The sequence below is a fragment of the Manis javanica genome, chromosome 2 (assembly GCF_040802235.1).
Source record: "Manis javanica isolate MJ-LG chromosome 2, MJ_LKY, whole genome shotgun sequence".
In the NCBI taxonomy this organism is placed as follows: Eukaryota; Metazoa; Chordata; class Mammalia; order Pholidota; family Manidae; genus Manis; species Manis javanica.
In genome coordinates, this window is record NC_133157.1 from 13722585 (window position 1) to 13738241 (window position 15657).

Below are 15657 nucleotides of genomic sequence, written 5' to 3' on the forward strand. Positions count from 1 at the left end.
AAATAAATGCATTTCTTTATTTATAAAAAGAAATTCCAAATATGAAATCATGAGCATGTGTCTTTGGCTCTCAAAAATATGTTAAGACTTACCAGCCAAAAGCAAATGCAAAGTGTTCTTAGTCTCCAGTTGAGAATTATTTTTGTAGCTTGAATAAGTGCCCCGGCCCCACCCCCTACAACTGTTCGGTAATTGTTTAACTGGATGTCACTTGATCACAAAGAACACAGATGAAAAAAAAGAAACGAATCACATTTAATAGTACTAGGTAGAATTTATTCCTTTTTCTTTTTCTTTTTCTTTCTTCTTTCACATTCCTCCTCTCCCTCCTCCTACCCTTTTTTTTAAAGGAAGAAAAGTCTGTGGTAAAGTGGAATGAGGAAGGACGGTAGTCAGATAAACCTGGGTTTGAATGCTGTCTTAACCCACTCGCTGTAACTCTGTGGTCTTGGGCAAGTACTTAGCTTCCTTAAGTTCTAGTTTTCCTGTTAATAAACAATCCTTGCAAGGTTGTTGTGAAGCTGAATGTTCATGCAAGTAAAATTTCTAACAAAGGCTGAGACATTGTAGGTAATAGTGAGTGGTAATAACTTTTACTGTTATTAATAATAAGGCTAACCTAGAGATTAAGATAAGCAGTTGTGTGAAATGGCTTTCTCTATTTTACCTGCAAACTTGTGGTTGAGGAAACTCAGAATTATATCTATCGTTAGGCAGGTAAGATATGACTTTCAGTGGAAGACCTCACTCCATGTAACTTTTTTTTTTATTAAGGTACTATTGATATACACCCTTATGAAGGTTTCACATGAAAAAACAATGTGGTTACTACATTTACCCATATTGTTAAGTCCCCACCCATACCCCATTGCAGTCACTGTCCATCCTCACTCCATGTAACTTAAACATAGAAGACTTTCAAAAGAGTCAAGGGAAAAACCATTAGAAATAATAACAGGGTTCATAAAAATGGCTATGTACAAATCCCCAAAAATCTAAGTTATACATATCACTAATCCTAATTAGCTGAGATAATGGGAAAAAAAGATCACAATTCTAACCACTACTGCTACCACTACCACTAATGATAAAAAGTTCAGGAATAGACTTGCCATGATATATATGAAACTTATATACATGTGTTTTTTAATAATAAAATTTCACTGAGATAGAAAAGAAGACAATAAATGGAGAGACATACCTGTGCTCATAGATGTTAACAATGCACCAGTTGTGAGAATGTAAATTGGTGCAACCATTGTGGAAAGCAGTATGGAGGGTCTTCAAAGAACTAAAAATAGAAATACCATTTGACCCAGTTATTCTGCTCCTAGGAATTTATCCAAAAATACCCCACAAAATTGCTGATTCAAAAAGATGTATACATCCTTATGTCTATCTATTTGCAATAGCCAAGATATGGAAGCAACCTAAGTGTCCATCAGTAGATGAATGGATAAAGAAGATGTGGTTCATATACACAATGGGATACTATTCAGCTATAAAAAGAAAAGAAATCATCTGATTTGCAACAACATGGATGGATCTAGAGGATATTATGCTCAGTGAAATAAGGTAGGCAGAGAAAGACAAACAGCAAATGATCTCACTTATTTATGGGATATAAAAACAAAGCAAAACAGAAGGAACAAAATAGCAGTAGATTCATATACACCAAGAAGGGATAGTGGTTACCAAGGTGGGGGTTGGGATGTGGGGGGAATAGGGAGGGGATAAAGGGGCACAATAATTCACAATCACAATATAAGTTGGTCACAGGAATGGTAGTACAGCATGGAGAATACAGTTAGTGATTCTGTAACATCTTACTACTTTGATAGTGACCATACTAGAAGGGATGAGGATTTGATAATATGGGTAACTGTTGAACCACTGTGTTGTATAAGGGAAACCAACATGAGATTGCATATCAATGATACTTTAATTTAAAAAATGCACCAGTTCGGAGACATTTAGGTTATTTAATGATTATGAATAAAAGTGATATAAACATTCACTTAGATTTATGTATGAATGTAAGTTTTCATTTTTCTTGGGTAAATACCTAGGAGTAGAATTGCTGGGTCATAGGGTAGGTACAAATTTAAATTTATAAGGAACTGACAGATTGTTTTCCAGGCATTCCTGTCAGCAACATGTAAAAGTTCTATTTGCTCAGCATCCTTGTCAGCCCTTGGAAATGTCAGGTTTTAAAAAAACTTAGCCATTCTATTAGATGTGTAGTAGTATATCATTATGGTTTTAATTTGCATTTCCCTAATAAAAGATGTTGAGCATCTTTTCAAGTGCTTATTTGCTATATATACATCTTTGGTGAAATGTCTGTTCAGACTTTTCCCCATTTTTAAATTGTTTTTTATTGTTGAGTTTTGAGAAATCTTTGTATCTTCTTGAAGCAAGTCCTTTGACAGAAATGTGATTTGCAAATATTTTCCCTGTTGGTGGCTGTTTTCATTCTCTTAGTCTTTTTAAAGAGCAAAATTTTAGAATTTTAATAAAGTCCAATATATACTTTATTGTCTTACGGATTTTGTTTTTGGTTTTGTATCTAAAAATTCTTTGCCCAGTTAAAAAATGGGCAGAGTTGCTGAACAGACACTTCTCCAAAGAAGAAATTCAGATGGCCAACAGACACATGAAAAGATGCTCCACATTGCTAGTTATCAGAGAAATGCAAATTAAAGCCACAATGAGTTATCACCTCACACCAGTAAGGATCACCACCATCCAAAAGACAAACAACAACAAATGTTGGCGAGGTTGTGGAGAAAGGGGAACCTTCCTACACTGCTGGTGGGAATGTAAATTAGTTCAACCATTGTGGAAAGCAGAATGGAGATTCCTCAAAATGCTCAAAATAGAAATACCATTTGACAGAGGAATTCCTCTTCTAGGAATTTACCCTAAGAATACAGCAGTCCAGTTTGAAAAAGACATATGCACCCCTATGTTTATTGCAGCACTATGTACAATAGCCAAGAAATGGAAGCAACCTAAGTGTCCATCAGTAGATGAATGGATAAAGAAGCTGTGGTACATATACACAATGGAATATTATTCAGCCATAAGAAGAAAACAGATCCTACCCTTTGCAACAACATGGATGGAGCTAGAGGGTATTATGCTCAGTGAAGTAAGCCAGGAGGAGAAAGACAAGTACCAAATGATTTCAATCATATGTGAAGTATAAGAACAAAGAAAAAAACTGAAGGAACAAAACAGCAGCAGAATCACAGAACCCAAGAATGGACTAACAGTTACCAAAGGGAAAGGGACTGGGGAGGATGGGTGGGAAGGGTGGGACAGCGGGGAGAAAAAGAAAGGGGACATTACGATTAGCATGTGTAATGTGGGGGGAGGCATGGGGAGGGCTGTGCAACACAGAAAAGACAAGTAGTGATTCTACCGCATCTTACTGGACAGTGACTGTATTGGGGCTTGTGGCAGGGACTTGGTGAAGGGGGGAGTCTAGTAAACATAATGTTCCTCATGTAATTGTAGATTAATGATAACAAAATAAAATAAGTAAGTAAATAAATAAAATTCTTTGCCCAACCCAAGGTCAATCAGATTTTCTCTTACATTTTCTTCTGGAGGTATTATAGTTTTAGGTTTTAATCTGGAGCCATGATCTATTTTGAGTTAACTTTTCTACAAGGTGTGAAGTTTGGACACCGTTCAACTTTCTGCATATGGATGTCCAGCTGTTCCAATACCAGTCCCAGTGGAAATTGAATTGCCTTTATACCTTGCCACATTAGTTGATGATATTTGTGATGGTTGATTCCTGGGCTCTCTATTCTGTTCCTTTGACCTTTGTGTCTATTCTTTCACCAATAACACATTGTCTTGATTACTGTAGCTTTATAGTACATCTTGAAATCAGCTATTGAGAGTCTTCCAACTGTGTTCTTCTTTGGCTGTTCTCATTTCTTTCCTTTTTCATGTTTATTTATTCACCTTGTGAATATTTACCAAAAAAATCCTGCTAGATTTTTGATTGGGGTTCATTGCATCTTTAGATCTAATTATTATGGTATGTCTCTCCATTTATTTAGGTTTTTTTTTTATCAGCAACTTACAGTTTTTAGCATAAAGATCATACACATATTAAGTTTATAATTAAACATTTCATATAGATAGATGGCAAGAATTATCCACATTTTATAGATTGAGATGCTGAAACTCAGAGCAGTTAGAATTACTAGAATTACTGATAGTCACAGAGCTGGTTAATGAGCAACAAATTCTGGTTTTAAGGTGTCCTGGGTCTGTCTTGTGTTTTTTCTACTGGTTTTCATAGGCAGAAATTTCACATAGTGAAAAGACATGGATTTTGGAGTTACTCAGTTTGGGTTCCTATCTGTTTTCAGTTCATTGTATGATTTATTTCCTCCCTATGACTCAGTGCCCCCTTTCAGTGTACCTAACTCACAGCATTGTGGTGAAGACAAAAAAAGACTAAGGTTTTTAGTGTGATGTTTGATAGACATGTAGTACATTTTCAATAACTGGTAATATCATCTTTGTCATTATTAGTAGTAAAATATCATTGTTACAACCTTTCCCATAACTTGTCATCCTGTCTCATTAATTAGATGAATTGTCTTTGAATAGTGGAAAATTGGCAGTGAGCCAGGGAGGGACAAGCGCTAACAATATGGTCCTTAAGCATGAGACAGAAAGGTTTCTACAAAACCTGTATCATGTTACGCTGTTTTATTCTAATGCCTACCATAAAGTAGAAAAAGGTTTTGCTGTAGTGAATTGTGACTGGGAATTTTACTGGACAGATTTTTATTTTAAAAGGTAAATCTTAAAGCTTTTCTTTAAAATTGGTAACTAAAACTTTCCGTGTTTCTACAAAGTCTGGTTTAACTCAAGAAAATCATCAGTTTAATATTAAGTTTCCCAGCTTTGCAAAGATTTGTGACCCTGCCCTGGCATAACATAAATGTGAAATGTAATTTGAGGATCAGTGTTATTCTAGAGTAAGACCTTTTATAAGAATAAAAACTCTGTGTTGATAATTCCTTTTCCCTAGAATGAGGCTTTTTTGAGATTCCTTTACACCTACAATGATGAAATACTGTATTAATTAAAAGTACACTTAAGAAATAACACCATACACCTAGGAAATCAAGCCTGTTGTCAACAGTATAATTTTGAATGGTGACTCTCAAAAGGAAATAAACAATTGTACATGAAAAAGGATGGCAATCCTTTTTTTACTCTTCTCCCTAGTTCTACACAGGAGCAATTATAAGCCAAGGCTTAAGTTGGAGCCAAAGGGAAAAGATTCTACTCTTTTTAGTTAAATATTATTTTAAATCCTAAGATGTTCCAGAACTCCTTATGCAATAATCAGCTGAAGCACTAATCAGTTCTTACTGTCTAAATTGTAACATTAGCTTTGAAAGAGACTGAGTTATTACTTGGGTCCCATGTCGACATCAGTGCCACAGTCCAGCTCAAGTAGTTTCTTGTGGTACAACAAGGCTTCCCTCCAGCAAAATTTAAGAATGTAGTCTAGTAAAAGTTCATTGCTTTTTAAAAAAATTTTGTTTATATTTAAGTTTAAATCCAATAAAATTTACTCAGTTGTATTCAGTTCTATTATTTATTTATTTATTAAAATTTTTTATTAATATCATTGATATACAATCTTATGAAGGTTTCACATGAGCAACATTGTGGTTACAACATTCACCCATATTATCAAGTACCCCCCCCACACACACACACCATTGCAAACACTGTCCATCAGTGTACTAAGATGCCAGAGTCACTACTTGTCTTCTCTATGCTATTTAGTTACATTAGTTTTGACAAATGCACAACCGAGATACAGTTTCATTACCCCCTCAAAATTCCTTTGTGTTACTCCTTTGTAATTAGCCCTTCCCTTAACCTCCAACTCCTGGCAAAGCCAGGCTCTGTTCTCTGCTGTTGTAGTTTTGCCTTTTCCAGAATGTCATGTAAATGGACTCATACAATACATCTTGCTTCTTTTATTTAACATAATACATTTGAGATCCATCCATATTTTTGTATCATTGGCTCATTCCTTTTTATTGCTGAGTAGTATTCTGTTGTAAGGATATAACACACAGTCTATCCAATTCACCAGATGAAGGACATTCAGGTTATTTATGGATTTCAGTGATTCTGAATATAGCTGCTTTAAACATTGTGTGAACATAGGTTTTCACTTTCCTGGGATAAATACCTAGGTATAGAATTGCTGGGTCATAGGGTAAAGGTATATTTAACTTTATAAGAAACTGTCAAACTATTTTTCAAAGTATCTGTACTATTTTGTATTCATGCCAGTATTTTTTGAAAGTTTGAGTTGCTCTGCATCCATGCCAGCAATGGACATTTTCAGGGTTTTTTGTTTACTTAATTTTAGCCATTCTAACAGGTGGGTGGTTATTTCTCTTAATGTGCAGTTTGCTCTTTGACTTCTATTCAGTGGTTGCATTGTGTGTGTAGAGAATAGGACTACTTCTGTCTATTTGTGCAAGTCAGGCTGTGGTTCTAACTCTTTTAATAACTGTGATATCCATTTTGTACTTAGGATTTGAATAAATAAATAAATATTGTTTAGCTCTGGAAAAATGCTAAGTGATCACGATCTTCTGATAAAGATACTGAATTACAATATGTGTGTCCAAATATTAAAAATAATATTTTATGTTGTACTGCATATCTACTTTGCATTACATTCTTTGTCTCATGTAATTTTCAAGCATTAGACCACAGTTAATAGGGAAAAAACGAGGAAAAGGAATAGAGGAATAGGAGATTATTTCATGGGAAGTTGGAAAGGTGTTTTTTTTTTATTAAGGTATCATTGATATATACTTTTATGAAGGTTTCGTATGGTCAACATTGTGGTTACAACATTCACCCATATTATCAAGTCCGGCTCATACCCCATTGCAATCACTGTGAAGTAAGATGCCACAGAGTCACTACTTGTCTTCACTGTGGTACACTGTCTTCCCTGTGACCCCCACGCTCACCATGTGTACCAATCATAATGCCCTTCAATCCCCTTCTCCCTCCTTTTCCAACTACCCTTCCCCACCCCTCCCCTTTGGTAACTCCTAGTCCCTTCTTGGAGTCTGTGAGTCTCTTGCTGTTTGGTTCCTTCAGTTATGCTTTGTTTTATACTCCACAGATGAGTAAAATCATTTGGTAGGAAAGGTGAGTTTTTATTTTTGGCTTTAGGGTACAATGCTGGAGATGGTAACAGTTGTTCTAGTCTGATGGGTGATGACATGACCCATCATATGACCCCAGTTCATAAAGCTTCCCAAGTATACATCTTGGAATCAGCTTATTACCATTTAATAATAAAGCCTGAGAAACTCAGTTTCTCTGTTATTATACTGACTCTCAAAATAGTTATGTTTTCCTGATGAAGATACTAAAGCATAGTATGCCTATCAAATAGAAATGTAATTTATAGATATTTTGAAGCCCCGGGAGTAAATCCTTCCCCTGCTCTAAGGAACACTTGGAAAATTAGAAACCTGATGGTGCTTCTAAAAACCGTACCTTTTATAGATACTAAATAAGAACAAAAAATACACTTTAGAATACTTTCTTTATAGCTCATATTGATAGTGTTTTAAAAATATTTTTCAGATTTTAAACATTGAAATTTTTGTTTAAAATTTTGGCTATAAGATTAAGTACTGGACTTAGATACATTTTAAATACATATCTTCTAGTTTTTGTTACTTTGAGATTGTACAGAAGATGCCATCAATATTATGGTACATTTTGTATGTCTCTTAAATATGGGGAAGAATGAAAAGTTTCAGAATAGCCTAGAACATTTTTTAAATTCTTGCTAGATTTTTTTATTTTTCTAAAATCTGAAAATATTGAATAGCAAGAATGATATTATTGCTGAAGAAATGAAAAGGAGTCAGAAACTACATTTTGCAAAGGTATTTCCACAGTTTCACAGAAGGTTATAGATGGTATTTCAGGCTATGTTTCTGAACCAGATAACTATGAGTACTCAGTGTTATGTTTACAAGTATTTTCCAGTATATGTGCTTAAATGTAATACTTGTTTTGTGATCATTTTAGTTCAACAACAGTGCTATTATCCATTAACATTGGCTGAGGACATAATTTTTTCATTTTCTTATTCAGATCTTTCATTTACTGCTTTTAAAATTCTTTTTTTATCTGCAAAAGGCTAACGCACTATTCTACCAAATTATTGGAGTCTCCAGACATCATAGTTAATAACAGCACTCAGAAAGGACTTCAGAAAGAGGCACAGAGTGAGAGAGGACACATTAATTAGGACATATTATTGCAATTAATATTTTTCTAAAAACTCCTATCAAAGTAGCTACAGATACAAAAACACAATTAAAATTCTCTGGAAGACATGATGGACTTTTTACTGAGTAGAGACATGAGTGGTTAAAAGTTGGATGCAGAGAGAAACCTATCAGGTGTGTATGAAAGGCCCAGAAAAGGCCTTCAGTATGTTCAAGGGGATAATCCCTTTCTAGGACAGGTCTCTTGTGTACAGAGAGGGGATTTATGGGACTTCCAAACAAAATTACTCTTTTCTTTTTTTAGTGCTGAAAACTTACATCTCTTGGTTCTTGGTAAGGAATGTTTGAAAAAGTGGAGTGTTTGATTTAAATGCAGTGATTGCTTTGGCTATTTTTATGTCATAATCATCACATAAGTTAAGTTCTTAGAGAAAAATGTCAATTTGTTTTTTATTTATCTTTTCTCTTTTCTTTATATTTCTATTTTCAAACAGGTCGGCACCAGATTTTAGTTTATTCTTCTTCTTCAAGGTTCAAATGACTGTTTTTCATTGCTCTTCGGAAGCTAAACAAAAAGGAGAAACATTGCTAAAGATTGTCATCTTTCTGCTAACATTTATTTCTTTAATTATTATTTATTTCTCTATAGAGTTTTCCTAAGAATTATGCTCTTTATTGAAAGGAAACTGCTACTCAAATGATGGAGAATTTATTTACTCTTTGGCAAGAAAATGAGGTTTTTGGCATTTCATTTGGACTTATCTGTGATTAGCTTTTTGGGTCCTCTTCATACTGTTGCATTCCTACTAAGATCCACACTAGTGACTTGCCATTAGTCACAGACTCCTTTGCAGTGCTCTGGTATCTAAGATTCTACCTCATTAAAAAGTCAGCACTTCATCTCTTGTCTTTGGCTGGTCCTTCCCACTGCTTCTATCAGTTGAAATTTACTTTCTTCTTTTTCATATTGCCAACATCCCAGTAAATTGCCTTGTTTCTGTATTAACTCCTATCTGGTTCCACATGAATGTCAAGAACTGTGAAGGCTCTATGTTTTTACTCTACTTATAAGCTAACAAGTTATCCTGACACAATTTAATGGATATTCATAGTGCTTTACATTTATTACTGTTGCTCATACTATTCATTTAACTTTGGTCATTTCATTTGAGGTTGATTACTGAGATAAGGCTTCATATTCTGAGCACCAAACAAAATAGATGCACGTGTTCCCTGGCACTTGTTATGTTTTACTTCCCCTTCCTTTCCTTCAGTTAATGTGGGGAGGATAGTGCATTTTTTTTTGTCTTGGTACATCAGCCCCCTTCCTGGCAGTAGGGTGCTCTCTTGTTGAAATATTTGTCATTCACTCCATTACTGCTTAGCATGATTAAAACCAAGTGGATATAATTATTAAATGCTCTTTTCATCCTCTCTGAAACCATGTCCTAAACCTTTCTGTTTCCATCATTGTATTTGTAGGCATTCATATTAGTAGTATATGGAGTCCAAGTAGGATACCCTCTTATCTCTACCTAGATGACACACAACTTGGCTTTCTGAATATCAGGACACCAATTCTGTTTCCCAGACACTGTCCAAGACTGCTATGGTAATAAACCTAATCCCAGACTTTAAGATCTTGTCCAGAGGGTATAATAAAGCTGTAGCCTATTGGATCTGCCACCTGAATTGTACTTCCGTTATTTTATCTGGTATCTCTTTCTTCCAGCTATTGTATTAATTATTGCGGTGCTCCAAACCGTTTCCAGCTAATGTGTTGGGGCTGTGTTGCAAGTATTATGCCCTGATTATGGATGAGAAAGGAAGATACAGGAGGCTAAATAACTTGCCTAAGGTCATGAAGTTAGTGAGTCCTGGATTTAAACCTGTAGCTCTCTGCCTCTTCAGTCTGTGCTCATAGAGCTTCACTTCACTGCCTCTTCAAATAGTCATACGAGTGTTATAGGTAACAGATGTTGTTATGGATCCACACTTGGAGCAAAAGAGTTAAAGTTTGTGGGGAAGTAAGTTTCAGTTGATTTTTGAAATTGGGGATAGGTTTGAATATATGAAGAGATGAGAGCGTTCCAAGGAACACAGAATGAGCAAGGATTTGAAGATGGAACTAAAAAGAGTGTGCTTAGGAGATAAACAGATTAAATTAGCTCTATAGAAATAATAAATAACCAATGAACTTGTTCAAGTACTGAAGATTTATCTATTAGAACGTTACTGAAAAACTTAATTTGTCTCAAATTTGTTTCAAATTTCTTATGTTAATTAGGTTCTTTTTAAAAAATACTATAAATCATATCTCATTCATTGGGAACACTGATTCAGATTTCACATGCAAATGCATTTAGTAAGAAAATAATAGAATAAAAATTTCAGTCTTTATTAGAGTTTTAAAACCTGTTTGTTTTCTTGAGCTAGTTCTGCCCACACCAACATAATTTGGTTAGTTTAACTTGGGAGAAATTGGTCCAGCAGGAGCAATTGGATCTATTTCGAAATTCTGACAGATTCTGGGAGAAACATGTTAAGTGTTCTGGTCATTTTTGGGAGAATGAAGTTCTTGCCATGAAGTTGTTATTGTCAGGTTTTCAGACTACTGAACATGGCTTCCTTGTTTACAAAAACCACAGACACACACACACAGAAACTAGAAATAATGTGAAAACCTGTAACTCTGTCAAAGAAATGTCATATTTAAGTAGCCTAGTAAAAATAAGAATTTTAATTAAGATGGGAAGCTCATTCCTTTCTTAACATTGGAGCTGAAAGAATCTTGAAATCTCCTCTGGGTTTTGTAACTAATTCAACACCCAAGTTTGAAATATATGTTAAACAAACAAGTCACTCATCAATATACCTATATTCATTCATCTGATATATTTACAAAATAGAAGAGGTGAGGAGCAGAGATATAAGCTGGTTAGGAACTGAAGAAATGTGGGAGGCAGAGTTGGCACAGACCTGGCCAAGTGGGAATTTCTTTGTGGAATCCTTTGTTTTGACTTGTGTGGATAAGCTGCTTTTGATGACATTAAGAATTTTTAAGGTTAATTTCCTTTTCTAGAATAGAAAAGCGAACTCCTTTATAACTTTCTATTTAAGACTCTAGATTTGCAGTTATGTAGAAACTTTTAGTTTAGTAATTAAAAAGAACTAAAAATTACATTAAAGATTTTTTCCCAAACTAAACATTTATCAATATATGCCATTTTATATGGTATGTCATCTATTCAGAAGTATAATTTGTACTGTAGATTTCTCTGGGCTTGTTAAACCTGGATTCATAGCTAACTTGGAATGGGATTTATTCCTAAAATATGCACAAGGTTTTATTTTATCTGCATTTGACTTTAAGTACATGTTTTTGCACATGCTTACAAAGCCTATGTTGATACTATTAACTATTTTGAAAATTCTTTCTTCTTGACAAAGTGAGTATAAAAAATAGCAAAATCCAAACCCTAGCTGGCTTTTAAATGTATCTTCATTGAAAGGCTAAAGCCAAGGACTTGTAAATATTTTCATCCAAAGGACTGTTAGAAATGTATCTAAAGAAAATGTTTATTTTCTAAATCTTTTAACTTGGAAAAGAGATTCAAAATGTGATTGATTTTAACCCGTGATCAAGGATGACCCTATAAGCCTTCTCATTTGGGATTTATTGTTCATCATTTCCTCACCCTAAAGTTTCTATTCTCCATTGATTTCTTCCTGGGAAGAACATACTAGCTTATGATTCCAGTTATAGCACAATCTTGTCTGACCTGTATAAGTTACCACAGTTAACTATTGGAGCCTTAGGCTTTTACTGCTATACAATGGAATTATTTATTATTTAACATGTTGTCCTTTGCAGCATGTGCTCTCAGTGCCATGTAGGTAAGTATAGACGCTGCCTTTGTAGGCTTCTAATCTAGAAAAACTAATGAGTTCTCTCATTAGGGTGACCAGGCTAGAAGATGAGAGTACTGGGAAGGAAAATGAGGATGTTAGCTTCTTAATTATGAATGATACATGGTTTTATGTACTTTACTGTATGTAAACAGAATAGAAAATGAATTTGAACTAGAATGAATTTTATCCATCTTTACAAAGTTGTCATGAACATTTTTAAAGAAAAATAAAATAGAGTTCATTTTATTAAGAAATCATTAAATCTTAGTTAATATTGTCTCTTTCCTTCTTTCCTTTGCAGAATATGTGTGTAACTGCTCTGTGGTCGGAAGCCTGGATAAGAATCGCTGCAACCAGACCACAGGGCAGTGTGAGTGTCAGCCACGTTATCAGGGACTTCACTGTGACACCTGCAAGGAGGGCTCTTACCTGAATCACACCTCTGGGCTCTGTTTGCCCTGTGACTGTAGTCCGCATGGAGCCCTCAGCATACTTTGCAACAGGTAAGTTGCAGAGGGTGGAGGTGAAGTTAATTTTATTTTATCAAGAAAAACAGGCATCTGCTCTAGAGGACCAGACTGATTTAAATAAAGGGGGAGTATAGTAGTTATTTATCATTGGAACAAAATCTAACCCACTGCCCATTTTTGTAAACAGTGTCACGGGAGCAGTGGTGCATCCATTTGTTCACACATTATCCATGGCTGCTCTGTCATGCACTGGCATAGGTGACAAGTTACACCAGAGATTATATGGCCTGTAGGCCTAAAATATTTGCTATCTGGCTCTTTAAGAGAAAGTTTGCACACCCCTGGTTTAGGGTTCCAATTGCGGCGGGTATTGGTCAGGTAACCGTGTAGCTTTGCAAGTCACTTTACTTCTTTATACTTTGGTCTTTTCATTTATGAAGTGAAGAAAATAATCCATGTCCTGTCTCTCTCAATTCAATGTGTTTTGGCATTTCTTTCTGTATTTATGTCCCAGAAACTCAATAAAGCCTTACACAACATTTTAAACAAAATAATATGTGGTAACTCTTGTATTAAATTCCAAATGTAATTGGTAGAATGTCAGGATCACATGTAGACAATTTGTGAAGAATACCACATGTCAACAAAGATGTGCAGTATGAGCCATAGGAACTTTTTTTGATCAGGAACATAATATTTTAAGCATTTTACATCCTAACATGGGAGTTTGTTACTTTTGTATAGGTACTTTACTGTGTTTTAGTTAGTTACACTTTAAGAAGTTGGTTAGCAGCTTTAGGTTGTAATTGTAATTTTGGGTAATGAACTATAATTTTTTGCATTTAAAATATTGGAAATAAGTTATTTGTTATCACTTCATGTACAATATCTGATTTTCAGTAGTGGATTATTGATGCTAAGCAGGAGGTAGAAGATAACTGTATTATTATTATTACATGGTCTACATGGACTATTTTCTAAGTAAACTTGCTAAGTTCTATTATTCTTAGTAGGTCTTTATAAAAAATGAGTAACATATAACTTTGTATTATCTGCATATTGTCAGAGTATACCGTATACTGACTTCTCACATTCTTTACCATCGTCTTCTAATTGAAATCTGGGGACCTTGCTTCCCCTGCAGCCCTTACAATTTGATGGCTGTTGTCTCTCTCTCACTCTGCTCACCTCTGGACCTGGAATTGGAATAGATCACTTGCTTGCTCCTTATTTCCACTCCCAGAGTGCTGCGCTTCTTCCTTTCTAAAAATCTCAGCCTTGAAGCTTGTACCAACAAACTCTATGCTGTGACACCTCCTGTTGTTGCTCCCCCTCCCAGGTTACTACCCCTTATTTCTTACACATGGCTCACTGTTGTCTCTCTGACACTGCACGTGTCATAATTCTGAATGGTTTCAGCATCCAGATGGCCCTCACAAGGCATTGGCCTCTCATTTTCTTGATGTTTCTTTCATGTTCCTTCCAGCCTTTATTTCTTTTACTTGCCCTATTTCTTGATTATCTTTGGCCAGAAGGATAGGCATATTAAGTTTTGAGTTGAATCCATAATTCTTTTCTATGGGTTATTGCAGAGTAACATTTAATATAAAATTTTTAACAACATTATTTCAGAATGTCAGGCAATTTGTCAGAACCAGCAGTAGATCACTAAAGTCATCTAAAAGCCTGTACTTAAAGGAAGTATTTAGAAGGAAGGCCTCGGAGCTCTAAAGCCCGCTCTAAGCATGGCATTTCTTATGAAAGGAAGTTAAACTGATCTGAGACTAGATGAACAGACCTGGGAAGTTGCAGGACTATATGCTTTGGCAAGAATATATGGTTGAACAATGAGGAAACACCTCTGTGTTCTGCTCTGCTGTAAATTATATGTGAGTGCATTATGGAAAAAAGGAAATTGTAGGCAAGTAGTGCAAAAGGAAGTGGAATCTGAAATTAGTGACTTGGATTCCATTCTTGGTTTAGCTACTTACTAACTGTATGACATTCAGATATTTGACCTCTCTGAGCCTCAGTGTTTCCATTTATAAAGAATTAATATATGTAGCATGAAGGATTTTTGTTAGAATTAAATTATATGTGTGTGTGTTACTGTACCTGCTTATGTGTGGTTGACACATAGATTTGGCGCAATAACTCCCTAGCAGTTGATTCTGTTTTTAAAGGACAAAAATTGAGGAATAGAATTGTTAACTCACAAAGAGGAGGATTAAGTTCACCAGACTTGGGTGTGAGTAGGAATTGGGGCATTTGTTTTTGCTGGTAGGCTAAAGAAGAAATTGTTCATTCTAACAGAAAAAAAAAGTTTATTTTCTTTCATTTTCATAAAGAAACCCATTAAACCTTGTGCAATTGGACATTCTATATTTTAGAATAATAATAATAGCTAAAATTAATTGAACACTTACTAGACACTATCCTAAGCCTTTTGCATGTAGTAATTCATTTAGTCCTCACAGAAGCTCTATCAGGTAGGCACTATTATTATTATTCTCATTTGCACAGGAAAAATATTATAAGTTAGATAATTTGTCTAATTTCTGGGGTAACAGCCAGTAAGTAAAAGAGTTGGGGCTGAAACATTTGCAGTCTGATGTCGAGTATGTATTCCTATTCACTGTGCTCATTCAGCCTTTCTCAGAATCTCAGAATCTCAGATATTGGGCAAAGTGATTAAGCATCGTAAGAACAGGTGCTGTGGTGCAGACTACTTAATATTTTAAAGGAATTTCTTCTGGTTGTCCTCTGGTAGTTGGACCCTGATCCTGGAGTGGTGTGACTCATGCTGTATAAATAACCCTTCTTGGTAAGGACTAATCCATTTTCGCTTAGTAGAAGTTGAGAACATCAGAGGATCAGCCCTTCAATCCGTAATTATCAATTAAAATATCTATTATACAGCTATCTCTTTGTGCTTAATCTGT

At 35.0% G+C, this 15657-nt stretch overlaps 1 protein-coding gene across 2 annotated transcripts in view; it reads left to right on the forward strand.

The window, feature by feature from the left end:
• The window catches only part of MEGF9 (multiple EGF like domains 9), an 88639-nt gene that overhangs the window by 31398 nt on the left and 41584 nt on the right, over positions 1–15657 (forward strand). For both annotated transcript variants that reach the window (XM_017650577.3, XM_017650576.3), the window contains exon 2: positions 12547–12748. In XM_017650577.3, the coding sequence (XP_017506066.3) occupies positions 12547–12748 (202 nt within the window). The remainder of the gene's footprint in view (positions 1–12546; positions 12749–15657) is intronic.